This window comes from Acomys russatus, chromosome 1 (genome assembly GCF_903995435.1).
Source record: "Acomys russatus chromosome 1, mAcoRus1.1, whole genome shotgun sequence".
Lineage (NCBI taxonomy): Eukaryota > Metazoa > Chordata > Mammalia > Rodentia > Muridae > Acomys > Acomys russatus.
In genome coordinates, this window is record NC_067137.1 from 38,472,293 (window position 1) to 38,499,090 (window position 26,798).

General features: G+C 42.5%; 2 protein-coding genes across 7 annotated transcripts in view; one reads left to right on the forward strand and one right to left on the reverse strand.

Moving 5' to 3' along the window:
* Nucleotides 1-5,979: 5,979 nt before the first annotated feature.
* The window catches only part of Kidins220 (kinase D interacting substrate 220), a 94,079-nt gene continuing 73,260 nt past the window's right edge, over nt 5,980-26,798 (forward strand). For 4 of the 6 annotated variants that reach the window (XM_051144052.1, XM_051144060.1, XM_051144034.1 and 1 more), the window contains exons 1-7: nt 5,980-6,066; nt 12,543-12,683; nt 18,870-18,968; nt 20,362-20,460; nt 21,554-21,652; nt 22,358-22,459; nt 24,759-24,857. In XM_051144052.1, coding sequence (XP_051000009.1) covers nt 12,576-12,683; nt 18,870-18,968; nt 20,362-20,460; nt 21,554-21,652; nt 22,358-22,459; nt 24,759-24,857 — 606 coding nt within the window. In that variant the 5' untranslated portion in view covers nt 5,980-6,066; nt 12,543-12,575. The remainder of the gene's footprint in view (nt 6,067-12,542; nt 12,684-18,869; nt 18,969-20,361; nt 20,461-21,553; nt 21,653-22,357; nt 22,460-24,758; nt 24,858-26,798) is intronic. The other 2 variants (XM_051144071.1, XM_051144043.1) reach the window with 1 other exon arrangement.
* LOC127187868 (40S ribosomal protein S26-like) lies at nt 8,626-9,043 on the reverse strand. Its single transcript, XM_051144085.1, has one exon. It carries the CDS (start codon nt 9,025-9,027, stop codon nt 8,680-8,682), a length of 348 nt encoding a protein of 115 aa, XP_051000042.1. The 5' UTR covers nt 9,028-9,043; the 3' UTR covers nt 8,626-8,679.

Consider the following 26,798-nt stretch of genomic DNA (forward strand, 5'->3'; position numbering starts at 1 on the left):
TCTACCTCCCATCCACAATCCCAAATATTTACTAGTTACCATCATCTGGGCCAAGTCTCCATCCACGCCGGCCATGTGCTCCTTCCTCCTTCCTGCTCTCTCCGCCAGTCTCTCCCATCTCTTCCGGTCTCTCTCCCAAAAGCCCTTGAGCCTTCCTTAGCCATGCCTATCACATTTGCCCTGCCCAGGTGTGTTGGCTTTTTATTGGTCAAACAGGAACAAGGTTTTAGGAAAGATTACAAACATTTTGGGGTGCACAGAGAAACCCTGTCTCGAAAAACAAAACAAACAAATCTTATATAGCTGGGTGTGGTGGTGCACACTTGTAATCCCAACACTCAGAGGCAGAGGCAGGCAGATCTCTGAGTTCAAGGTCAGTTTGATCTACAAAGCAAGTCTAGGACAGCCAAGGCTACACAGAGAAGCCCTGTCTCAAAAGAAAAGAAAAAAAATATATATATGGTATTTTGCCTGCATGTATGTCTGCACCACTTGCATGTCTGGTGCCAGAGAGGCTAGAAAGTGGCATTCACTTCTATGCATCTATAGTTCCAGATAGGAGCGAGGCACCATGTGGGTGCTGGGAATGAAACCCAGATCTTCTTGGTTTTAATTGCTGAGCCATCTCTCCAGCCCTGTTATACTAACTTTTATTGTTAATTTGAGGTGCTGGGTTGACCATACAAAGAAATCTAGTTAGTCATTCTGCTTCATATGTGGAACAGCTGAGAGTAATACCTCTCCCCCCACCCGCCCTGACCCTTTTAGTTACCTTCCAAAGTACATATGGCGGCATCTTTAAGGGCCATGCTTCAGTTGGGTTAGGAGTAAAAGTTGTCTGTATACAGAATTGCTGCTCAAGTGCTAGGTACAGGAGAATGATTGATGCCCTTGGATGAGCTGTGATGTATAGCATTGTGAGTGCGACCTTAAAGGCTTCTCACCCCCATCCCCACCCCACTCCAGCACAATTGCCTGTGCAGTGAGGGAAGGATGTAGCCCTGGGGGAGTATGGGTACTTCCAAGAGGCCGTGGCTCTTCGCTGGGCTTGGATGCTGGGATAAGTGCCCAGCTGGAGAAAGAAAGAAAAGCTAGGTCAAGGATTCTACAGTGTGTTAGCCGTGGTAGAACAGGAACAGCAGGGGCTGAGGTTTATTCTTCCAGCAATATGCTGACCTATTTAACACTAGCCTTTCCCCCAGTTAGAAACAGGAATAGTGGGGAAATTGTTCAGCTCTTGTTCTAAATAAGTTCAAGCTTGTAGGTACAGAACATAGCCTTGTGCTGGCTGCTCAGTTTGAACAGATGTTCCTGCTTTAATGCAGGAGATTGCCCCGGCCCGCTGGGGTTCGACTAACGCTCAGGAGGAGAATTTTCCTGTATAGGGACAGAACACAAGACACGAAGAAGGAGGCAAGTCTGGATTTTGATCAAACCCCGTTTATTGAAAATTTTCACAGAGTTTATATAGGCACAGAGGCATGGGTATTTGTGTAAGCAAGGGTTGCTATGGATACCTAACTCTGGAATGCTACAGCAGGTAGGTATCTACCTTTACAGCTGCTATAATTGCAGGAGAGAAATTCCAGGAAAGTCATGAAGGATCTAGTTAGTCAGGAAAAAGCTCCCAGAACTGCTGCTCGCAGGCAGCTGGCCTTTAATCTGATCTTATCAGTAGTCTCACCGGAAAAGGAGTAGCTCAGGGGTCTAGAGTGACCAGCCCCCACAATAAACCATAACAGGTGTCTAACTGCTGACCTACGACAAGGTCAGCTAGTTTCTGGTGAATGGTAGACTTCTGGAGAAATAGGAACCTAGGTTCTGACAAGATGGCTGACCATTGGCCATGTAGCCCGTCCCCTACAGGAGATATGCGGTTTTGTCCAGGGTTAGGGATGGACTGCAGGGCATTATGCAGGGCTTGTGCATGCTAGGCTGGTGTCCCACCACTGCTCTGCATGCTAGCCTCACTGTATAAGAAGAGTATTACACAGAAGGCCTGCACACCTACCTGTGATTGATCGTTAGTCTGGTTTTGTCAGCCTGCCTGGACTTAACACTACCTAAGAGCACACCTCCAGCCGTGTCTGTGAGGAAGGTCCACTCTGATGTGGGCAGCACTAACCCATGGGCTGCTGTAGAGGAATTTTGATCCAGAACATGGCTGCTCTGGCAAGAGATCACAACCAAAGACCTTCTAGGTCTGTGTGATCCGGCTGGAATAGAAAGTTTGAGGTAAAGAAAAGCTTAGGTCCAGGGGTGGTGGTACACGCCTTTAATCCCAAACAGTGCAGGTAAAGATAGTTTGTAAAAGGAAGTACCCATGTTTGAAAGTGATGTCTAATTGAGTGGCAGAAAAAGTGGCGAATCAGAAAGAGTTGACAGAATAGGATACACCCAACTCTCATGAGAACAGAGAGGAAAGGGAAGCTACTTAAGGAGCAATGCAGGGGGGGGGGGGGTTGAGAGGGAGAGAGGGGGAGAGGGAGAGAGGAAGAGGAGCCAGTTTTACAGGAAGAATTTTTACAGAGAGAGGTTGAATGACAGAAGCAGCTAGACACAGGTGAAGACAGAATGAACCAGAGAATAAGAAGGAGCCAGAAGATTAGAACATATTGTCAAAGCTAGTATGAGGCAATTCTGAGAGAAAGGTCAGATAGAATCAGTCAGCTAGGCGAGGGCTTTGATCCAGAACAGCCATCCATCACTTATTAAGGAACCATCCTCAGACCACTCCTCTCTTACCTACTTTTCTTATTGCTGTGAGCAAAAACCTACAAAGGCCACATATAAGGCAGGAAGGACCTAAATCTGCTCACTGGCAGAGGGCATAGGTTAGTGTGGCAGGGAAGCTGGGGGCTTGGCGCACAGAGCCTTATCCGCCAGCATCCAGGAAGCCAGGGTGGGGGTGGGGTGGCGGTGGGTGGAGGAATGCCTGTGGGTGTTCAGGCCACTCAGCGTAGGACTCCAGCCCCGGAATTGTGCCACCCATGTCTAGGGTGAGGTTTGCCAACTCAGTCAGCACACAGTCTAGACGCTTCCTCATAGACAGCCTCAGGGATTTGTATCTTGGTGACTCTAGGCCCTGTTGGCAGTTAATGGTCACAATCATCACCACCACCGTTTAGAGTACGAGTTGTTTGTGCTTCGCGTCTCTGATGAAGAAGCCGGAGAATTCAGTGACAATCAAAGGGAAGTTGACACTTCAATTTTTTTTTTAATGCCAAATCCTTTGTAACGGATACATATTTATCTTACTTTTAAAAATACTTTACTTTTTTTTTTTTTTTTTTAACTCTACTGGCGTTGGGGGAGTGGATGTAGGTACCACAAGAGGGGAGGAGTCAAATACTCTGGAACTGGAATTTGTAGGCAGCCATTAGCCGGCCCCTGTGGCTGCTAGGAAGCAAACTCAGGTCCTCTGCAAGAGCAGCCAGTGCACTGAGCCGTCCCTCCAGCTGCACATGTTTCCTTTATTATCATAGAAGAAGAACACAGTAGCCGAGGCTGGCCTTGAACCGACAGCAGTCCTCCTGCCTCAGTCTCACCTAAGTAGTGGAATTTCTAGTATGAGCTATCATGCCAGCCAAGAAAGAACAATTTCAGAGCAACATGATATGCAAAACATGCTGCGATTTCTGTGGGAATTATGCGAGACAATGAAATTGAAGCCGCAAAGAAAGCCTGGAGTGATGAAGTATGCTGATGCTGTGGAAAAAAAAGACCCAAGGGTGCGCAAATGATAGCTTTGATGGAGAGAGTGGTGAGGAGTGGAAAGATAATGCCTATTTTTCCTTCTACATAAAAACACATGACCAGGAGGTAAGCCAGATTCCTGAAGTCTGATTCAATGTCTTGGGGTGTTGAGTGAGTGCAGAGCAAACCCCTTAGGGTGTGTTTCTCGGAAAAATCTAGGCAGGGTACATGAACCAGAGAAAGACCACAGAACGCGGGGAGAGGCATGTCTGTGAGGCAAAACTGATGAAGAAAATCTTGCTTAGTTCTGCAGTAGTTCCTTCCGTTGCTAGGCTGGATGTGAGGGTCTATATTGTGGAAGGAACTGGAAGCATGTGACAGGGGCTGGCAAATACTTGTTATCAAAATGGATCGATTTTCTGAGTCAGAGTAACCTTGCTCTGAGGCAGGAGGGAAGGGAGCTTGTAGATTAATCCTGCTTTGCCCGGGACTGCCCTGCAAATACTGCCTCTTGACCACTCTTTTAAAAATCACTTTTATCCAATGTTATCTAGTCTTTTGTTGTTGTTTTTGTTTTTGTTTTTTTTTAAGATAAGGTTTCTCTGTGTAGACTTGGCTGTCCTAGACTCACTTTGTAGACTAGGTTGGCCTCAAACTCACAGAGATCTGTCTGCCTCTGCCTCCCAAGTGCTGGGATTAAAGGAGTGTGCCACTACGCCCGGCTTTATCTAATCATCTTTAAATCATAAAAAATATTTTAAAAAATCATTTTATTAGCCTGGCATGGTGGGGCATGCCTGTAATCCCAACACTCAGGGAGGCAGAGGCAGGTAGATCACTGTGAATTCGAGGCCAGCCTGGTGTACAAAGCAAGTCCAGGACAGCCAAGACTACACAGAGAAACCATGTCTGGAAAAAAAAAAAAAAAATGGTTGTGAGTCTTATCCCAACTCTGGTTCAGCCCTGGCTGCCCCAGGGCTGGGCTGTTTCTGAGACTGCTGGAATATGTTCTCAGCTTTCCCTGCCTCTCCTCACTTAGCCCACCCTGCATCCTGGCACTTACAAGTGCTGTGGGGAACGGGCTCCACGGAAAAGGGGTGCTACTCAAGAGTTTAACTGAGAAATGCTTAGTGCCCTGAGGGGTGAGAAGGAGGTTAAGGAGAGGAGTTGGGAGAGCAGGCAGTCCCACCACGTAGAGCTTTGAAAGCTTTTAAATAGGTCTGAGCGATGAACATAGGTACAGTTAGGTGATGGGTTGGTCGTGACAGTATGGGGGGATTTGTGAGTTAATTTCCAACTTCCCGGTGGACCAGGAGGGAGCCAGGTCCCCTGATAGTAGCTGTAAAATCAGCCGCATTGGTTGGGGAGGGGATGAGGCTGATTGTGGGTAGAACTCTGGAACTCTGAAGTAATTAAGGTAGGTAGAACCTGGGAAGGGGCACCATGGGTGGGAAGATTAGGAAACTGGTGTCACAAGGCTCAAGGAAGGTAATGTTGTCCGGATGGGTTGCTAATGGTGTCCAGCCGAGGTGGTCAGGGATCATCAGTTCATGCCTTTGGTGACCTTCCAGAGACACCTTCTGCAGAGGTGGGACGAGCACAGTCAGGAGGGGTCCTCGGGGAGATGGTGAGTCTTCGAAGAGCTGGAAGGAGGAAGTGCAGAGGTGAGCGGAGGCAGTGAACTCTTGGGATGACGGAGAGTGTAAGCCATGGGCACCAGAAGGCAGACTTCTGGCTCCTGGGCCCCAGAAGTAGGCACTGAATTGCCTTCCTTTGTAAGAGTGGGCAATGATTCCAAAGTTGTAATTGTAGTTTATTTCTCCGAGTGGTTGCTTATAATGCCAGGTATGGGTTATAAATTAACGTTCACAAGAGTGAATGACAGGGAAAAATATTGCCTGGGGCACCGGTGAAAAATACTAATTTAGCTGGGTGTGGTGGCACAGTTTGTTTGGGAAGCAAAGGCAGGAGGATCAGGAGTGTCAAGTCATTATTGGTTGCGTAGTGAGTTTAAGGCCTGCCTGGGCAACCTGAGAGTCTTTAAAAACAAAACATATGAATTCAAAGCTAACAAAAGGCAACCTTTCCACCATGCAGCTGGGAAGCCCACCCAGGCCCATTCAGCACCTGCCACTCCCCATACAACGCCCTCCAGGGGCGTGACCACCAGAAGCCCCGCCCACATCACGACCACGTGACCTGTCAGTTCCTGAGTCTCAGGAAAATGGCCGCCGGGCGTGGTACGGGAACCGCGCTATTTTGATAGCTGCGCGCTCCTGGCGTTGGCGTGGTGTCCTCTGACAAGGTCTGTGGCGCAGCGAGCCGGTTCTGCCGAGCTGAGGGTGCTGTCCTCGGCCGGGCCGCGACACGGTTAGTGTGGAGGCGGCGTGGTTGGGCGAAGGAGGGCGGCGGAGGGTCGGAAGAGAGCCGGCGAGTCTGTGAAGGGCACCGAGGAGGGGGAGGGGGCCGGTGCGAGGCGTCTGGGCTTTAGAGGGCGAGGTCCGTGCGGTCCGAGGGCGGAACGCCAGAGCTCCCGTGCTGCGTTCCGGGGTGGACACTGGCGCAGGGCGGAGGGGGACCCCAGGCCCAGGCAGTTTGGTGCTGTCACACCCATCACCTGTGAGTCCTCTCAAGCAGGTGCTGCTGAGGCTTACCTCGGTTTGTTTGCTTTCCGGGGAGAGATGTTTTCTTCTGTGCTTTCGTCGCGGAACGTGGTACCCTACTGTCTTGTCAGGCTTTAAAAGGCCTTACAAAGTACTGAGGGAGCCCCTGGTTAGAACGCGTCCATGTTTGCTTTGTCAGCCAGCAGTGTAGGAATAAGTATCTCCCCGCCTCCTCCAGTCTCTCCCCCCCCCACCCCCCCACCCCCCGCCTCAGGCTGTCTTCACGTATGGAAAGGTTTAAGCCCGTTTAGAACATTTTCTTATTAATAACTGTTTGTGTGGAGCCCTTTGCTCCCTAGGAGTACTTGCTAAAAATGCAGTGGTTTTTTGGTTTTTTTTTTTTTTTTTTGCTTTTCAGAGCTTCTCATTTCTTTGGTGTGGGGTGTGGCTGAGAAAAACCTCTTGGAGGTAATTCCAATAGGTTAGTCCCTGTTCCTATTTTGACACCATGGGAAACAAGGCATCCACATTAAAAGGAAAAGATACATTTTTTTTAAAGGGCCCTTTGTTGTCTGGTGCAGAGCCAAGACTGAAAAGTGCTGTGGCAAGGTGTGTTCTTTGTTCTCATGCTTTACAAAGGCCGTCGGCTTTATCAGGCTCGTTTGGGGATCCTTGTTAAAAATCTGTTTCTGAGCTCCACCACGGGTCTGCCAAATGGGATTCTCTGGGTAAGGAGAAAGTGTACCGTATTCGCCATGCTTTACAGGTAATTGATATGCACACCAGTTTGAGAATCCGTTAAGCACTCTGAGAATGGTTTCCAAACTTCCCAGTGGGATCTCATTTCCAGAATTTCTGTTTTCTTTTTCCCCGCCTTCCTTTCTTTCCTTCTCTTCCTCCTCCTTCTTTTTTATTTTATTTTATTTTTTGGATAGGTCTTAATATATAGCCTGGCCTGCTGGGAACTAACAGAGATCAGCTTGCCTCTGCCTCCCAGGTGCAGGGCTTAAAGGTATATGCTGTGTGCCACCACATCAGAGCACCCTACAGCCCCAGTCGGTACCCAGGCTGGGTGGTGGGAAAGGGCCCGATCCATGCTCTATCCATGCTTTTCTACTTTCTCATCTTCTTTCCCTTCCCTCTCCCCTTTCTTCTTCTTCTCCTTCAAATAGAAAGCACAAGTGTTCTTTCAATGGTGTTCATGGCAACACTAACATTGTCATCTATTTTTCTTTCCAGTCACATGGTTTATTATTATTTTTTTCCATCTAGGATATCTCTGGATATTTTGTTCATCTAGAAATTCAAATATTGGGGATTTTATTTTGCTGAACTTAATGTCTCCCATTTCTTTTTCATTTTTAAATTTAATTAATTTATTCAGATTACAACTCAATTGTTATCCCATCACTTGTATCCTTCCGTTCCTCCCCCCCTCCTACTTTCACCCTATTCCCCTCCCCTAAGGTCTATGACCAAGGGGGAACCTCCTCCCCCACTTTATGGTCATAGACTATCAAGTCTCATCTTGGTAGCCTGCTTATTTTTTCTTTGAGTGCCATCAGGCCTCCACACCAAGGGGAGGTGGTCAAATATGGGGCACCAGAGTTCATGTCAGACTCAGTTCCTGCTCTCCACAGAACTGTGGACAATGTCCTGTCCATTGGGTAGATCAGAGCAGGGGTTTGATGTTTACTACTTGTGTTGTCCTTGGTTAGTGCAATAATTTGAGCAGAACCCTTCTTTTTCATTTTTATTGCCCGATTCCTTTCCTGTAGGCTATCTGCTGTGTTTGGTCCCTAATTCATGCCTACAGTTCTGATTCTTTGTTTTGTTGTTGTTTTGTTTTGTTTTTTCCTAGTCTGGGTTGTATATGGATACACTGGTAAAGTATTTTTCTATAATCGTTCATGATCGTGTCATCCCCTCTTTCAGCTTTTGCCAAGAAATGTTAGGTTTATTTATTTATTGAACTCCTGAATGTTTAAGGTGAAAGCAGAAACCGTAACCTCTCCAAGGGCCAGAAGAGACCAGGATATCAGGTAGCTTCATGACTTGTGTCTCAGGGACCACACTCAGCCCTTACTCAGGAAGAGGCTTTCTCTGTTCATGCTTATTCTCTGATGGCAGATTTTATACACCATCCATAGCCACCTGCACAGTTTAATTCCAATTCTGGACTGGCCTAGCTTATCTTTTAGGTGTCACATGTATGGAGTGTTGGCATAGCCCTGCCTGTAGCTGTGGTAGAAAACATGCTGGTGAGGGTGGCAGGGTGCCTGTCTGGACAAAGACCCCCAGAAAAGGCATCCCCCTTTTTTTTTTTTAAGTGTAACTCCCATTTTATTTGTCCAAAGTATTTTTTTCTTCTGTCCTGTCTTTACATGGGCTTTGGTGGAGGACCTGGTGCAGCACCAGCGGGTCTAAAGCGAGGTGGGGGTGTTCGGTCCTTCCGGGCCTCACGGGATCGGTTCCTGACCACCTTGCTGTGAATGGCACAGCTCACGCAGTAATGCAGCTTGACGTAGAGCTTGGGCAGCACATAAGCGTCAAAGATGCTGGCTTCGGAGATGTCCCTGATAGCAGCGGCCTCTACAATGTTCCGGATGACGAACTTCTTAATGGCCTTGTCCTTGGGCACGCACCGGGTGCAGTTGGTGCAGCAAATTGGCTGCACATGGCCGCGGCCCTTTTTAGCACGGCCGGTGTTTCTCCTTTTTTTGGTCATCTTGGAGCCAAGACCCGAAAGACAAGGCATCCTTTATGTACCCGTGTAGTTATTCAACTTGACCATTCTCTCATGAGAGTCTGCTTGCATGTTGGCCTGTAGTAGGTTCTGGAGACATAGCAGAGTGGAGACAGCCTTTAAGCTTTAAGAGAGATGTAGTGTGGACTTTGAAGGTACAGCTGTCACTTGTATGCAGGATGTGTTTTGGCTTACTGAGAGTATAAATGCTGGTGGTCCAGGTTGATGAACATGGGCAAACTCAGATTCTACCGACACTGGGCTGGTTCTACTGTATGCCAGGCATCCTTCCAACCACTAGAAACTGAGCAGTGCACAGAGCCCTTTGAACTCCTTGTTGGGGTAGGAAGAGCAGGCTAAATAAGTAAATGGTATGTTGAGTCATACTAAGTTCTATCCTGAAGAAAGCTGAGTTATGGAACGGTGCTAGTAGTGAGGGTGAGGACAGTTTTCTATTTAGTGGCTGTGGGGGTGGTGGGGGTTCTCTGATCAGGAACATTTGTATGGAGGCACAAGATGGCCTGAATAAAGTGAAATAGAGAATGGTGGGAGATGAATCTAGGGAGGAGGAGGAGAAAGAGAGGTTTAAGTGAGGGATTTGAGGTTGGAGTCAGGAGGACCATGCAAGAGTGTTCCCAGCACTGTTTATTCTAGCACTGAACAGTGTATATACTTTAAATAGTTGAGATGCTGCTTATGTAGTTCTGACCCCCCCCTTCATATAGCATAAGCATTTTTCAGTCAATACAGTTTATTGGAAACATTTGATGACAGTCTATCGATCCCCTGTATGAATTTGTCACAGTTGTATATCCCTAGGTTTAAAATGTGTATGCTTGAGCGTTTGCCTGAGTTTGTGTATACTATTTGCATGCAGGTGCTCTGGGAGGCAGGCTCCACTGCAACTAGAGTTATAAGCGATTGTGAGCAATAAGTACTCTTCCTCCTCTGATTTTTGTTCTTGTTAATAAAGTTAGAGGATATTAAAATCTTTGTTCATGTTTCTCCTGGTTTTAGAATTGCTTCCTAGGTGTGAAATTATTCGATTAGCTAACTGTTTTTTAAGTAAGGCATGTTGATATAATTAATTTACATGTTATAAAATGTAAGCTTTTGGGGCATGGTTTTGCATTTTGACAGGCCCATGTGATTATGTAACACTAGCACAATCAAAGTAGAGACTATCCATCCACTCTCCAATTCTCTTCCATCCCTCTGCAGTGTCATCTTTTGTCTTATACCCTAGCCATCCTGATGTACTCCTGTCTGGTCTGAGTGGTTCTTGTTCCAAAAGGTTATATTTGCATGGTCTTATATAGTGTAATAATAATTTCTGCTCAGTAGTCTCCAGGAAACTTAACTTTCTGCATATAAAACATGGACCCCAGCTCCTCACAGCATCAACTCCATTAAGTCCATTAGCTCACAGAGTTCTAGTACAATCTTCCAAGTCTAGCGTGACTGAGGGGCAGTGGTCCCTGCAGCCCAGTGCATCTGTGAGCCCGTGGGACTCACTCAGCCAGGCTGCAAGCACATGTCTGTAATCACATCCTTGAGACTTAGAGACAGGAGGATCCAGTTTTGAGGCCAGCCTAAAATATGTATTAAGAGCCTGTCTCAGAAACAGATACAAACAAACAAAAGCTAAACCAAAGCAACAAAACAACCAACCAAAGAAACAAGTTATCTGCTTCAGAGTAGGTTGGAGCAATTTAATTCTCTTAACAGAGGTAAAGTTGTTTTCTTGTTGTTTTGATTTTTGTTTTTTGTTTTGTTTGATGAACCTTTATCAGATTTCTCCTTTTTTATGTAGTGTGGCTTTAGTTTTATGTCAAAGCACTTTGCTTACTCAGGGGTTACGGAGACAGTCAGTGTGCTTTCTTGTGTTTTGTGCTTTAGGTGTTACATTAGGTTAGCTTTGAGTTAGAATCTGTAAAGTGGACAAAGGAAGGGCTGAACGTTTTACATTTAGATATCCCTTGAGTAGAATACAGTCTACTTTAAACAATTTAAAACATACTTATTTATTCTTTGACAGTGTGTCTTGATCACACCCACTCCACCGGTCCCCTTCCACTTCCTCCATACACCCTCCAAATTTCTATTTATCCCGATTTACATACTAGTTTTGATGATGAGCTCCAAGCAAAAATGTTTTTCTAGTGGTGGAGACCAGTGGAGAGCAAGGAAGTGGTCAAGGGGTGGGAGTGCAGAGTTACTGTTGGGCAACTGAGGATAATGTTTTCATACATTCCATGGTTGGCTGAAATTCCTCAGAGTATGACCTGCAAGAATGAGGGACCAACTATGGGCATGTCTGATGAGGAGAAATTTAGCAGACAAGCTGAGGGTAGCTGTAGATGCCTGGGTGGATGGTGCATGGTCATGGAGTGAAAGGACTGAGGGAGGAGTCCTTTACATCTATGAGGTCATCCATAGGCCTTTTGAGAAGCCATTGGAGGGCTGTGAGTGAAAGGATTTCATCCAACTTAGTAACTGTACATTTCAGTGACAGCATCAGTCACCTGCATGCTAGTCAAAGATGTAGATCAGGACTCCACCCAGACATACTGAGTCAGAGGCTCTGAGAGGAGGGCCCAAGGATTTGTGCTTTAAGTCCTCCCAATGATTCTGATACATGCGTACCTAAGGATTCTTTCTATTTTTGCTTGACAAATACTGCATACATTATGGAGTGATCAACTCAGGCTAATTAATTTGCTCATTACCTCACATCCTTATAATTTGTTTGTGATGGGAACATTTAAAATTAACTCACTTGGCTACTTGAAAAACATGATATGCTATTGATAGACTACAGAACCTTTTGCCCTGTTCCAACAAAACTTTGTACTCTTGGACTAGTACCCCTTCTAGTCCAGTCCCATAACTCCTTTAGTCTCTGCTAGCGCATTAGAAGCCCTCTGTGAATGCGTTATAGACAGAGAGGATCAGGGAGGCTGAGTGCGAGCAGGGAAACTAGTTAGGAAGCTATCAGATAAGTCAGGATGGCTTATACTGGGTTGGTAGTGATGGAAGCAGTGAGCAATAAATACGAATTACATTTTGTAGATAGAGCTGGAAGGGCTTGCTATCTTAGATTAGGTCATATATTGGATTCAGCATCATGTGAGAAGGAGGGATAAGTCATACGTAATTCTAAGTCCTGGGCCCTGGAAGGATGGGGCTGAAGCTGCCCTGATCTGAGGTGGGGTCAGTGATATGCACAGTGGAATAGCACCTCCCTTGCACTTGGGGCGATGGTGAATGAAGTTTGTGGTGCATCTGGCTTGGCTTTTGGGTGAAAGTTTGATACGTGCTGTGAGTCTGGGAAAGGACATCTTGTCAGTATTTTGACAGTTGGAGTGTGGGGATTTGTTTATATTTCTCATTGGAGATGCATCTGAACACATTTAAGGGTAACACTGAAGTATATTTAATAACAACTTAGTTTATTTCTAACCGGAAATGTATGTTTTTCTGACTTGTTTTTACAGGTGAAATAAAGTTGGCTATAGATTTCTCTGAAAATGTCTGTTCTGATATCACAGAGTGTGATAAATTATGTGGAAGAAGAAAATATTCCTGCTCTGAAAGCTCTTCTTGAGAAGTGCAAAGATGTGGATGAGAGAAATGAGGTGAGGCTGAGGCTCAGTTCTGTGTGTGCTGGCTGCTCCCTGTTCAAGGTGCTGTGCTATGAATGAGGGGGAGAAGCAGGAAGCTCTCTTGGCTTAGTGCATGTATTCATGATGTGATTCCCTGTTGAAAATAGTTCAGTCTATCTTTTGAAAGTACTTTTTAGCTTGCATAAATTGTTGGAATATTGAATTTAGGCTTATTGACTTTCCCCCTGATGAGATAGTATGTATTCAGGACATTTGGTTCTTGAAAATCAGAGTGCCTCTGGAAGATCTATAGAGTGTCTGGAGCCCCCTCTTTTTTCAGTTACACCAATCAGACAGAATTAGAATTAAATATTTTTTTTCACTGAAGCCTCAAATCTTCCTGAGTTGTTCTTTTCACACACCTTGGGATTTTAGATGCTGCACGATTCAGAGAGTATTATATAAATTATGTTACTGTTAAGTAACTAATTAGTAAAAATAACTAATTAGTAACTTTAGTTATTTCTGTTAAATGGTAAGAACAAAAACATTGCTCTTATTTCATCAGATGTAGTGTGATCGCTGAAAACTATTTGATATGGCATTGTAGAGAATAATAAATTTTTTAACTGTCAAAGTATGTGTTTACCTTTTTAAAAAAATCTTAAAATATTTACTTTATGTGTTTGGGTGTTTTACCTGCATGTATATATGTATGTGCACTATGTGCATGCTTAGTGCATGTGGAGGTCAGAAGAAGGCACTGGATCCCTGGGACTGGAGTTAATAGATGGTTGAGAGCCGCCAGGTGGGTGTTAGGAATTAGAACTGGGTCCTCTGTAAGAGCCACCAGTGCTCTTAACCTCTGAACCATCTCTCCAGCCCCTTCTTTCTTTTTTCAATGCTAGAGATTTAGCCCATACCCTCACACATACTAGGGAAAGCACTACTGCTGAGTTGTATCCACAGCACTAAAATTGATACTTCTAATTTTGATTTAAAAAATTTTTTTATTGATTCTTTGTGAATTTCATATCATGTACCCCAATTCTATTAATCTCCTTGTCCCTCCATACCCACCCTCTATCCTTGAAACCTTCCCACATAAGAAAACAAAACAAAACAACAAAAACATTAAATAAAAAAGAAACATTTCATTATGTCAGGGTATGTTGGTGTACACCATTAATCTCAACACTCAGGAGTCAGAGGCAGGCAGATCTTTGTAAGTTTAAGGACAAATTGGTTTACATAATGAGTTTCAGACTAGTTTGGCTACATAGTAATAGCCCCCAAAAGCAAACAAAAATTATCATCATCATTATTATTATTAATTTTTAAGCTGTAGAACTGGGAAGTATAGCAGGTTGGTAGAATGCTTCCCTGGCATGAGTGAGACCCTGTGTTCAACAAGACTAAGAATCATCTAGAGTTTCAGAAAGTTGTTAGACTTTCTCCCTCTTTCTTGTCTTTAGAGTGCTTAGGGTACTTTATCTTAGTGTGTTTAGCTTATCATTTTTATTATACTTAATGTGTGTGTGTGTGTGTGTGTGTGTGTGTGTGCATGCGCCTGCATGCATACACTGTGTTGCCCATGTGGGAATCCTAGGACAACTTGTAGATGTTGGTTCTCTCCTTCCACCATGTAGGTCCTGGAGTTCTGACTCAGGTCTCCAAAACCCTTGGTTATCATTCCTGAAAAGGATTCTTAAATATTACATCAGTGAAATAAAATAATATATATATGTGTTTAGCACATAATTGATCACAGTCAGTATGTCTGTGTTCTTTGCCTCTTTTGTTTTATTTATAAACTAGGTAAGTGTAAGCTAATGAATAGAATAGTCCAGGGCTGTCCAGGGCGTTGCTCTCTTCATTCTCGGAAAGAACAAGGTCACTCTTTCCTTGGTGTAGAGGAGGCTGGATGGTAGAACTGAGCCTGGACATTCTGACTAAGAAAATTAAGCAAGACTTTAAGAGATGGATTGTGTATGTGTTTATAAACACACTAAAGAAAACTTCAAGAAAGCATGTCAAAATGCTTTGGTTTTACTATAATTATTGGAAGAAGAATATAGTCATTAAGATGACTGCTTTAAGGGCATGATTACGTAGGTCTGATTCATATAAAAGCATAGAAATGAGATCCTGGGAATTAGAAGAAAAAGCAGTTGAGTAGACAGGTTTGCATTGTAGCCTTCTGGGGCTGTTGATGGGAGGACACCTCTTCAGGAGAAATTCAGCTGGTGTGTGGTGTTTTGTTTTGTTTTGTGTGTTTGGGCCTGAGATCATGGTAAGCATAGAGGAGAGGTGTCATAGTCAGCATGTATACATCTGTAATTGAATTTCATGTGCTGGGTAATGTCTTCTTAGAAGTAAAGAAGTCCAAGATAAAGGGCTAGCATTTGGTGAGAGCCTTCTTGCTGCATCACAACATGACAGAAGTCATCCTGTATGTGAGAGAGTATGTTAAACAGAAAATTAAAGAGAAAGGAAGGGAGCCAAACTATCCTTTTATTTGGATGTCATTACTACAGCAACTAACTCACTTGCACAGTGATGACATTGATCCATCCATGACCTCGTTGTGCTCCCATAACCTTGTTGCCTCCTCAAGTCCCTGCCACTCAATAACATTGTATTAAGTTTCCAACACATGACTTTTGAGGGATACATTCAAACAATAATGAAGGTTTTGTTTGTTTGTTTTGTTTTTTGAGACAGGGTTTCTGTGTGTAGCCCTGGCTATCCTGGATTCACTTTGTAGAGCAGGTAGGCCTTGAAGTCACAGAGATCCACGTGCTCTGCCTCCCTGAATGCTGAGATTACAGGTGTGCACCACTGTGCCCAGCTTGGTTAGTGGGTTCTTAATCTTCTTGATTTTAGAAAGCAGTAGGCTTGGGATTTGGTGGAGAATGTAAGACTAGATATGAAAGAGACTTTTAGTGACATATTTTCAAATGGAAGGATAAAGTTCTCATGATAGCAAATTTTTATCTCTATAGCTGTGGTTGCTGGATTGCTTGAGCAGGAAGTAGCAGAATCTATAAATAGGCTTTAAGATTCAGGTTACAAGGTAACTTTCTATCTTTAGGAATGTAAAACTCCATGGCAACCTTTCCCGAAACATCTAGTGTAGCTTACCGTACAAAGCAAAGTGAAACAAAAAGTCCTCAAAAATACCATTGAGTTAATTTTGTGTTGGACAACTACTCCTGGGCATGGGGCCTGCTCTGGAGTGTGGTCAGTAGACCCAGTGACGCTCCACTGGAGAACACTGGTTTTCCCTTTGCCAACTGGTAGCAACTGCTGGTGGCTTCTTGGTTAGAGGTGGGATCTGTGTATACTTTGCCCTTTTAGTTCTGGAACCCCATCTGGCTTGACTGCTACAGTTTCTGTAAGCTCAAATTGTACGTTGCTTTTTAGAATGGTTGATTAACAAATGTAATGTGGAAATGATAAACCTTTCCACTTGGAAAATCTGTTCATGCATGGTACCTCAGTCTCTTATGAGTGATATGACCACTGCATATCATTTAGTATCCATTATCATAAGAATGCCTTTGTTTGTGTGATTTACTTTCTGCTTCCTTTAAACCAGTATTTATGCTTAACTCTTTACATGCGCTATCCTTATAATAACATTTGTTAAATTGTGCCAATATAATTATTTCCTTGTTTGCTTGTTGTCTCTAATAGGTTTTTGTAATTATTTGAGACTTTGTCCATTCATTCATTAGGTCAACAAGTATTTCAGTACCTGGGTGGCACTGACCCTCATTTCATGTATAATACTAAATACAAGGGGTTGGAGAGATGACTCAGTGGTTAAGAGCACTGACTGTTCTTTTAGAGGACCTGGGTTCAATTCCCAGCACCCACATAGCTCACAACTTTCTGTAATTTCAAAATTTAACACCTTCACACAGACATACATGCAGGCAAAATATCAGTGCACATTAAAAAAAAAACAAAAAACAAAAACAAAAAACGGAACCACTTGAGATGGCTCACACCTGTAATCCCAGCACTCAGGAGGGAGAAGCAGGCGAATCTCAGTGAGTTCAAGGACAGCCTGGTCTGCAAAGTGAGTCCAGGACAGCCAAGACTACACAGAGAAACCCTGTCTTGAAAAAAAAATACTAAATACAAAAACATAGTAGACATGTGTTCTACCCTTACAGAGTTAGGAACTTTGGAGAGCACATATAAAAATCAGATGTGAGAGGCTGGAGAAGTAGTTAAGTGGTTAAGATCACTGGCTGCTTGTGCAGAGGACCCAGGTTTGATTCCTAGCACACACTTGATGGCTCATAACTTTGTGTCTTCTGCCTCAGAGGATCTGATGTCCACTTCTGGCAGAACTACATGTAGTGCTATACAGACATAAAAGTAGGCAAACACCCATACACGTGTAAGTAAAAAATATTTTTAGAATCAACTGCTAATCATACAAATAAAAAATACAAACAATACAGTAAATGAGGGTTAAATGTATAACGAAGGGAGAAAGTGCATGAGGTTGTGTGGGAATGTGCAGGTGATGGGGAGAGGTAGGCGTGCCCTGGATTCTCTGCCTTTAGGGTGTTGGTAGTAATTCATATTCTTGTCCCAGAGATTAGAGGGAAACACCCAGGGTTTAGAACATTAGCCCTGGAGAGATAAGTCAGTTTGATCCCCAGAACCCATGTAAAAATGCTAGAGGTGGCCTGGCAAGATGGCTCAGCAGGTAAAGGTGCCTGCCATCAAGCCTGAAGTTCAGTCCCAGGAACCCACATAGTAGAAGGAGAGAACCAACTCCCCAAATTTGTACTCTGATCACACACACCATGGCAGAACACACAATAGCTAAATAAAAGTTAACTTTGAAAAATGCAGAACATAGTGGCACATGCTTATAATCCCAGTGTTGGGAAGGCAGAGAAAGAAGGGCCATAGGATTCACTCACCAGTCAGTCTAGCCTGCTAGGTGAGCTCCAGACCAGTGAGAGACCTTGTCTCAAGGGAGGTGGCTGGTGCTCCTGAGAATGACACCTGAGATTGTCCTTTGGCTTCCATGCACATGTGTGCATGTCTGCGCGTGCACACACACACTAAAACTACATGGGCTAGAGAGATAGCTCAGCACTTAAGAGCACTGGTTGCTCTTTCAGAGCACTCAGGTTCAATTTCTAGTACCCACATGATGATGTAATCCCAGTCCCAGGGACCTGATGATCTCATGTCTTTTTCTGGCCTCCGTGGGCACTTGGCACACATGTAGTACATAAATATGCACATAGGCAAAGCATCCATATGCGTAAAAGAAATAAATTAGTTAAAAATCAAGTCACAGATATTTCCCCCTACATCAACACACAGTAAGTAGGTGCATAAATGTTTGTATAATTGAACTTTTTTTAAAAAAATGAACTTAATTTTTGTGTAATTTTTTTCCTTTGTTTACGGCTCTGCCTCTAGTACTACAGGTTTCCTGGCTATTTGTTTAACTTGGGGCTTCCTAGTCTGTTCCATGTCTTAACATGGAAAGTGGACATGCTTGCGCTGCACTTGCAGTAGAGGGGCCTTGCTGCTGCAGTTCTCCTGTCTTAGAACCACGAGCTGGGGCACAGCCCCCTCTTCTCTGCCCATGGAATCTAGCTAGCTATCTCTGCATTCACTTTTGGAAGGTGGGAAATCTGACTCACAAGTTAAGGTTATGAGGGAAGGCTTAAATAGCATGTGCATGTATAACATCTAGTTATCATCTCTGCCTCTGTCTGAGATAAAACATGTGTGATTAAAATGTCATTCTATAGCATATTCTGTCAGGAAAATTAGACCACCAAAGGTTTCATGTATGTTGTAATCATTTACCAGATCCTGGTATGTTTACTGATTCTGAATGAATTCATTGTCCCTAAAAGAGATTATTGATATTATGGGGGAAAGTCACATTTCTAATGGCTTTGATATTCATTTATTTTTCTGGAGATCGAACACAGGGCCTTGTACAACTGAAGCAAGTGTCCATTACTGTGCTGTATACCTTAACTAATTTATGACTTTTAAATCCTCAGTAAACCAGACCTATAGGTGTAGGGCTGTTGATAAGTTAAAGAGATACAGGGAACACATCAGTGCTTTGCATAACTTTGTGAGAAGGTGAGTGTGGTGCATAACAGTGTTGTAGTGAGGGCTTATCATGCTGCTAAGCTCATTGTCCTGTTTGCTCTCCAGTGTGGCCAGACTCCCCTGATGATTGCTGCTGAACAGGGCAATGTGGAAATAGTGAAAGAGCTGATTAAGAATGGAGCCAACTGCAACCTGGAAGATCTGGTATGCATAAAATAATTTACTTCTTTTTCTTTAGTTTGTTCATAAAATGTTATTAAAGAATGATGATTGAAAATTGTACTGTAAAGGTTGTTTCTGCCTTTGATCCTAATCTGAGCATTAAGAAGATAAAAGCAAGCAGGTTTCTGAATTCCAGGCCAGCCTGGTCTACATAGAGATTGTGGGCTAGCCAGGGCAACATAGTGAGCCACTGTCACAAAATAAATAAACAAGTAAATATTTTAAAAAGTACTTTGAGATATGTCTTACCTTTGCCTAATGTGCTGCATTGGTTTTTTTGTTATTGTTGTTTTTGTTTGTTTGCTTTTTTAATCTGGAGAGAATTATTTGCTTAAAACCAAGTATTTCAGCTCTTCATTAAAAAAAAAATTCTGTGTACATTGCATGCCTGAAGCACATATCTGTGCAATCAAGTGTCTCTAGAATATTTCTACATATGAGCTATACTGTTAAGTGACTCTCTGTAATTACAACTGTTAGATAGTGTTCCTTGACAACGGCCCCTTCTGACCCTGCTTCTGAGGGACAGAACGTCATCCACTTTCCTTGGAGGTTCCTGGTATTCTTAGAATTACTGTCAGGATCACAGAGCTACATTATTTTGCTTTAAGTGATCATTTGAATTTTTTGTTTTTAAAACAGGGTCTCATTATGTTGACCTCCCCCTCTGCCTCTCCAGGGCTGGGATAAAAGTGTGTGCCACCACCCCTGGTGTGATCATTGGAATTAATTCACTCTCTAAATAAAAGTTAGGTCAGCCCGGGCGGTGGTGTCACATGCTTTTAATCCCAGCACTTGGGAGGCAGAGGCAGGCGGATCACTGTGAGTTGGAGACCAACCTGGTCTACAAAGTGAGGCTAGGACAGCCAAGGCTACACAGAGAAACCCTATCTCGAAAAACCAAAAAAAAAAAAAAAAAAAAAAAAATAGAACAATTCTGTTCTAATAGTTCTTTGTCACAGAATTTCTAATTTCCCCACTTGCAGCAATTGTAGTTTAATATTGTATGAGTGTGTATGCATGTCAGATTTGTTTAATTTGTTTAACAGTTGCTAACTGCAGGATTGCCCTTGAGGTTTTGGTGGTCAGCTTCTCTCCTTTCTACAAAATGGTATGTGATGAAAGGTGTAGGGAGGAGCCTGGACCCGCATCTGTGACATTGTTCTCTGCACTGTTAGTCCTGACACGTAGGCAGGGGATAGTCTTGACGTAGGCAGATGACATCTTAACACAGCTTCTGCCTTACTGTATAGAGGTTAGCATGGCTCGTGTTAAGTCAGTTTAGATGATCATTTGGCCTGAAAGTTCAGGTGCATCCCTCACTTTGGAATGTTGGTTTTTATTTTCAAACATGCCATTTTGAATATTTTTCAAGGATAACTGGACAGCACTTATATCTGCATCTAAAGAGGGGCACATCCACATCGTAGAGGAGCTGCTTAAGTGTGGCGCCAATCTGGAGCACCGGGACATGGTACGTGCATTTTCTGCAGGGTGGCATTAGTTAGCTGAAAGTTACTAGCAGTGATGGAGACACAGAAAACCTTGTCTGTTATTTTATTTTTAAGAAGAGGTCTTTTAGTGTTTTATGACTTGGGGTTGAATGTTGCAATGACTCAAGAATGTTTGAAATGTTGGTGTTATAGTATCTCCTGGTTGGAATAGTCACCACTTCAGTTTATTCAGAATTGAAGGTTCTCAGCTCATTATTCCTTAATAGATCATAATGGTACTTTTAAGAAAACTTATTTCCTTTGTGTTGGATTTTAAGAGGTATGTCAGATGGTTTTAAATATTTTGGGTAAATTATAGTCTTTAGAATGTTAGTAGATTTGTTTATAAATGCAACCTGTCCAGGCTGCTGTCCATGAACGCTGCAGGTCTCATAGGATGTGGTCCATAGGTATCGCCTACCTCCTGTTTGATCATGATCTGGGTAAGGCATAAAAGTGAGAAAAAGGATCAGTTCTGTCTTATTAGGAAAGACATTTAACTTTTTAAAAAGTCAATTTTAACAGTCCAGGCAAGCAAGGAAGGAAATCATCTGCCTTGCATATACAGGGCACATCACTCAGCTGATGGGTTAACAGAGACTCAGAGTCTAAATTTGAAAGACGGTGCAGCTTCCTGTCTTTCTCCTCATAGTATTCTGTGCCACACAAGGGTTGTACTTCCATGGTCTTATATTCTCAAACCTAGGAAGGTACAACTGTACTTAGTTTTGATGTGAGATGCCCCAAATATTAGGCTCTTGCCTCTTCCCTGCTTCTTCTTGCTTCCTGGGTACTATGGCTACAAGAAGCCAGAATGACTCTTAGAAGCATGAACATCCCTAGTCCAATATTGGTGATGTTTACTATATAAACTTTGCAGTGATCACTTGTAGACTTAGCAGATTTTGTTCAGTTCATGTTCAATTGCATATTTATTTCTGAGGAGCTTGAGGATTTAATACTACTGTCGTCATAAAACAGTGCTGTTACAAAGATGTCCACAGAGGGAGCCTGATTAAAGGTGTTCCTTGCTTGAGGATGATACAGTTTTACACATCCCTTTTTGTGCTTTAGGGGGGATGGACAGCTCTCATGTGGGCATGCTACAAAGGCAGGACTGACGTTGTCGAATTGCTTCTTTCTTATGGTGCCAACCCAAGTGTCACTGGTTTGGTAAGCATTAATAAAAAAAGTGTGTTTTTAATGTGAATGGCAAAATTTCCTACAGAATGCTGCAGGCTTTTTATACTTCATAATGGATAGAGATTTTTTTTTTCAGATCATATTGAATATCATTTAGAATGGCATTTTAAGACCCAGAGAGAATTTTAAGACAGTGATAATTTTGTACACTGTCTTTTTTCTTAGTTCTTCTATTGAAAAAACAAGTCTTTGAATTCAAATGTTAACCATAATTGTGTAACATTTCAAAAGGAAATTGTGAATTCCTTAGTTACCTTACCTGTTGGTGCATCCTTGCTCTTGAGTTTCTTGAAAAGACATTTACCAAAAAGCCATACCTTTTTTACGTATTCTATTTTTTTTTTTTTTTTTATGTCTGAACATTTCTATACTGCTTTTAACTTCTTATTCAACTTAGCAATCTTGCCCATTGGCTAGATAATCACATTAAGTTAGTTAACTCTGCAAAAATAAATGTGTTGATAATAAATGTTTATTAAGGCTTAACACATCTTAGTTGTCAATTATGTATTATGAGTATTTGTGCTTTAAAATGGAGAATGGCCTCTAAGTTGATTTAAAAACCCATTACTTTGTGTTACTCCTGCTAATAGTTATTTAGTAAATGTGTGTTATAAATGTCCGTCTAAAAGACTCTTTTCTTCCTCCATCCTCATATGTCTCTGTGTATCCCAGCAGTACAGTGTTTACCCAATCATTTGGGCAGCGGGCAGAGGCCATGCAGACATAGTGCATCTTCTGCTGCAGAATGGTGCAAAGGTCAATTGCTCTGACAAGGTGAGTTGCAGAGTCTGTCCAGCTTCTGCTTTGTGTTACGGTCACTTAGAGTGTCCAGGTTATATTTTCATTTGAAACTTCCTTAATTTATCTTATTTTTTATATCAACATTTTTATGGATGCACAGCTTATAGATGGGTCCTCTATTTATGTTTTGGATTGTTGGTGTTTATTATGTTAAATTCATTATTCTCAAAAAAGATAGAGATAATGGACTCGTGTCTTCACTGTTTGAAGTTTTCTATTATAACTCTTCTTCCTACTTTCCATCTTGCCTGCTTTGTTTGTATGACAATGATTTTAGAATTCAGGTTCAGTTCGCTTGCTTGTGCTTAGAATTCTAAAGCTGGTGGTGTGGAGATTAGAACTAATGACTGCAAGGTACATCTGAAGTGTGGAAGGAAAGACAGTGATAGGCTCCTAAGAGGAAAGGCTGGTGGAAATTGGTTAGGCAAGGAAAGCCTACGTTGTCAGGACTTGCGCCAGAGACCTAATAGGAAGTAGGGAACAGGAAGAGAGAATGTGATAGCAGAGGTAATAGTCCTGATGAAACAGAGGAAGATAGGATCTGGAGTGTAGGTAAAGGGAGACTGGCAGGGTGACACAGACTGATATTCCTAGTCCTCAGGAGGATCACCAGTTAAAGGCCTGCCTGGACTGTGTGCTGGGGCTGTGGGAAGTATGTACATAATTCATTGAGGGGGAAAGACCAGAATTTGTACTTGAGAAAAAGAGAAGAGACATTTACTAAGATGGTTTAGCACTAACTGAAGAGCCATTGTGGAGTTGACAAGAAGCAAGGTAAGGAAGCAGAGTTCTTTGTGACGATGTAAGTGTTATTGTCTGCTCCTTAGGGTCAGGGTGAGCTGGCCAGTATGATGGAAAAGAGAAAGAACAGACATTCTAGCATGTACTTTTGCATATCAATCTCTCAGGAGGTAACAAATGCAGTGGGTGTTCAAGGGATGAGAGCTTGTGTCCAATTCATAAGTTGAGGCTGTCTTGATGAGTACTGAATGTGCATGTCTTTTATCTTTGAAGATAGCTAGGGTATTATTTTGCGGGGTTAGAGAAGGTGCTTCAGACAGACAACATGCTACCTACAAAGCAGGAGGCTGGGAACACTACAGATGTAGGAGTGAAATTGGGGAGTTTAGCCGGGATTCCTTACCCACGTCCCTGAGCCTGAGGTAGTGACCAGGAAAACTCTCCTTCACATGCTTCTCCCTGAGTTAGGCTTCTGTTCCCACTTGCTGTGTTCACATCCTTCAGCTATCAGGGGCACTGCTTGTGAGGGTGTCTGATGTCATCCATAGAGACTAGCCACTTATGGCTATTTTATTTAATTTAAAATTAAGTAAAAGTAAAAATTCAGTTTCTTAGTCCCTACTAGTCATATTTTCCTTACTTACAGTCAAACATACTTCTTACTGTATTGGGCAGTGTGGAATAATAGATAATTTTTTATCCCTACTGGACAGGCTGTCAGGGTGTATTAAATGTTTATAACCATAAAAGGGCACTGTGGGTATTCACGTGTCTGCTGATTGGCATTTCTTTTATGTGTGATTTATAGTTCTTGATGTTTTCTGATCATGTTTCATAAAAGGTGTTTTCGAACAGTTTCTGGGCTGAAGTTATCAAAGACTCATGTTGATTTGGGGTTATGGTTTAATGTGCAGATCATAGACTTTTAGTTTGGGGGTGTGTGTTTGTTTTTTCTTTTCAAGACAGGGTTTCTCTGTGTAGCCCTGGCTGTCCTGGAACTCACTCTGTAGACCAGGCTAGCCTTAGAGATCTGCTGCTGTCTCCCGAGTGCCAAGATTAAAGATGTGCACCGCCACCACCCGGCTTTTTCTGCCTTTTGATAGCTCTCTTACTTTGACCCTTTTGGGGCCTCAGTTTCTTGTATGAAAATGTGATACTGTGAATTGTACCCACTCTGTGCTAAGGACTGCATGTATTAACTCTGTGAAGTTGGTTGCTCATTTTTAGACTGTTAAACTTTACAGTAGATCATAAAATATGGGAAGCAGTGAATGCCTGTTAAAAATTAGGGAATGTATGACTATGTACAAAGATTATATGATTGTAAAAGTTAAAGTTGATCAAAAGACATTTCATGTAAACATGACTATTCAGGACAAATAAGATGAGGAAAATAGGTTTTTATCTAGGACTGAAATTTTGATTGGCATAAATACTTACCTAAGAATACTCAAAATATAACTTCATTACAAGCTACTTTCTTTTAGAACATGTCTGAAAGTAACTTTGAATTCATTACCTGTTTTAATAGTATGGAACAACCCCTTTGGTGTGGGCTGCCAGAAAGGGTCATTTGGAATGTGTGAAGCATTTGTTGGCCATGGGAGCTGACGTTGATCAAGAAGGAGCCGTAAGTACCTCTCCTCTCCTAGCCCTTCTAGCAGAGTGAAGTGTTCGTTTTATGGGACTATTTTAAGCTAGTACAAACCTAGAAAAAAATTCATGGAGTTCTTAAATAATTTTTTTTTTTTAATTTTGAGATAAGACTTCGCTGTAGTCCAGGATTTCATTGAATTCATTATCTTCCTGCCTTTGCCTCCCACGTGCTGGTGTTTCTTAGCTGGTGTTAACTTTGAAAGTAAGTATGTTGCAATGTGAAAAACATAATGACCAGTTGCCTTTGAGGATCTGTTGCTAATGTACATAAATCTTGGAAAACTAAAACTATGAAAAATAGTTTTCAGTAATCATATAATCTGAAAAATTCTTTAGATCAAGTAGTTTTTCTCCCTCCCTCCTTTTAATTAAGAAAAATTTTTAGTGATGGGGTAACAATTGAGATGTAATCTGAATAACTTAATAAAATTAAATTAAAAAAAATTTTTTTTGAGACAGGCTCTCACTATGTAGTCCTGGCTGCCCTGGAACTTGCTATGTAGAGCAGGTAGCCCTGGAACTCACAGAGATCCTCCTGCCTCTGCCTTCTGAGTGTTAGGACAAAAGGCGTGTGCCACCATGCCAAGCCAACTTTAAGTTGTAATTGTAGGCAAACATCAAGCTCCATTAAAATGCCTTTTCCTTAACAATGTACAGTGATGCTAGGCTTTGCAGTGTCGTTATTAGTTATTTTTCCTCTAATAAACAGATGGAGGAAGTCAGAAGTGAACTGTTAAGGTTAAAAATTAGTCAAATATAAATGACTACCACTTATTAGTTCATTATTGACCACCAGCTGTGTACCTCATACATGCCAAGAGTGCTGAAGCGCCTCGAGGGACCTCATAAGTAGCTTTTTCTTAGAAATTCCAGGAATATTTCAGGAACTAATATCTGTGTACAGCAAGCAGTTTTAAGGTACTGAGGACTACTACTTGTGGTAATTATTATAATAAGTGAGACAGCCCATGATGGAGTCCGAGAGAAGATACTACCATTAAATCTCTGGACATCTGAAGTAGAGTTAAACTATGTAGCTCAGACCTGACTTCCTAGAACAATGGCATCTAGTGTCTTTCTCTTCCAGGATGGCAGAAGTGGCTAGTCCTGGCCTTCAAGGCACCGTTTTCCCTGCTGGAGCCACAGCAGGGCCCCAGGACCACTGGCCTCTCCTGAGTTATCAAGTGGACGAGTGACTTGTTATTGTGATGGTTCGATGATGACTCTAGCTGAATGTGTGAGGAAGGTGTCAGTGTCCTAAAGGACTACTTAGAGTACGTTAGCGGGCTCTTAGGGTCTCCTAAAGAGCACTTATTAAACTCCTCTTGAGCTGTTTTAGTATAAAACGTTCTTAGTTTCAAGTTTAGTCTGTTTTACTTTGCATTACTTAAATTAGAAAGTATTGAATTTTGAGTCCTTCTTTCAACTTTGTTACATCGGTGAAAGGATTTGTTCCCTGTAAGTAGATCCAGTTGCAGGCGATCACTCAAAGAACTGCACCTCTAGGTAGTCTAGTGACTCTTCAGAGGTAATGTATTTTTGAAAATGAAAATATGGGATGGCTCAGTGGATAAAGTGCTTGCTGCCAACCTGGTGACCTGAGTTTTATCCTCAGAATCCACATGGTGCAAAGAGGAAATGTACTCCTATCACTGATCTTTTGACCTCTATGCCTGAACACATGCCTCCTGCCACTTTTGGCATATGTCTGGTTATTTATATTGGCATTTTTGTCAGAAATAAATTTAAAAATTTAATACATTAGTTTATTTATTTATTAGAAAGGGGCATGTATATGCCACTACACACATGGGGGATTCAAAGGACCACCTGAGCCTTCTTGCTGGCCCTATGAGAAATAATACTTAGGGACTAGAGGAGGATTAGAGTAGTTGAGCTCTTACCTAGCATGCTC

What these genes read in the sequence shown, in the direction of transcription:
- LOC127187868 (XM_051144085.1), bottom strand. Translation starts at nt 9,027, where the DNA reads ATGACCAAAAAAAGGAGAAACACCGGCCGTGCTAAAAAGGGCCGCGGC.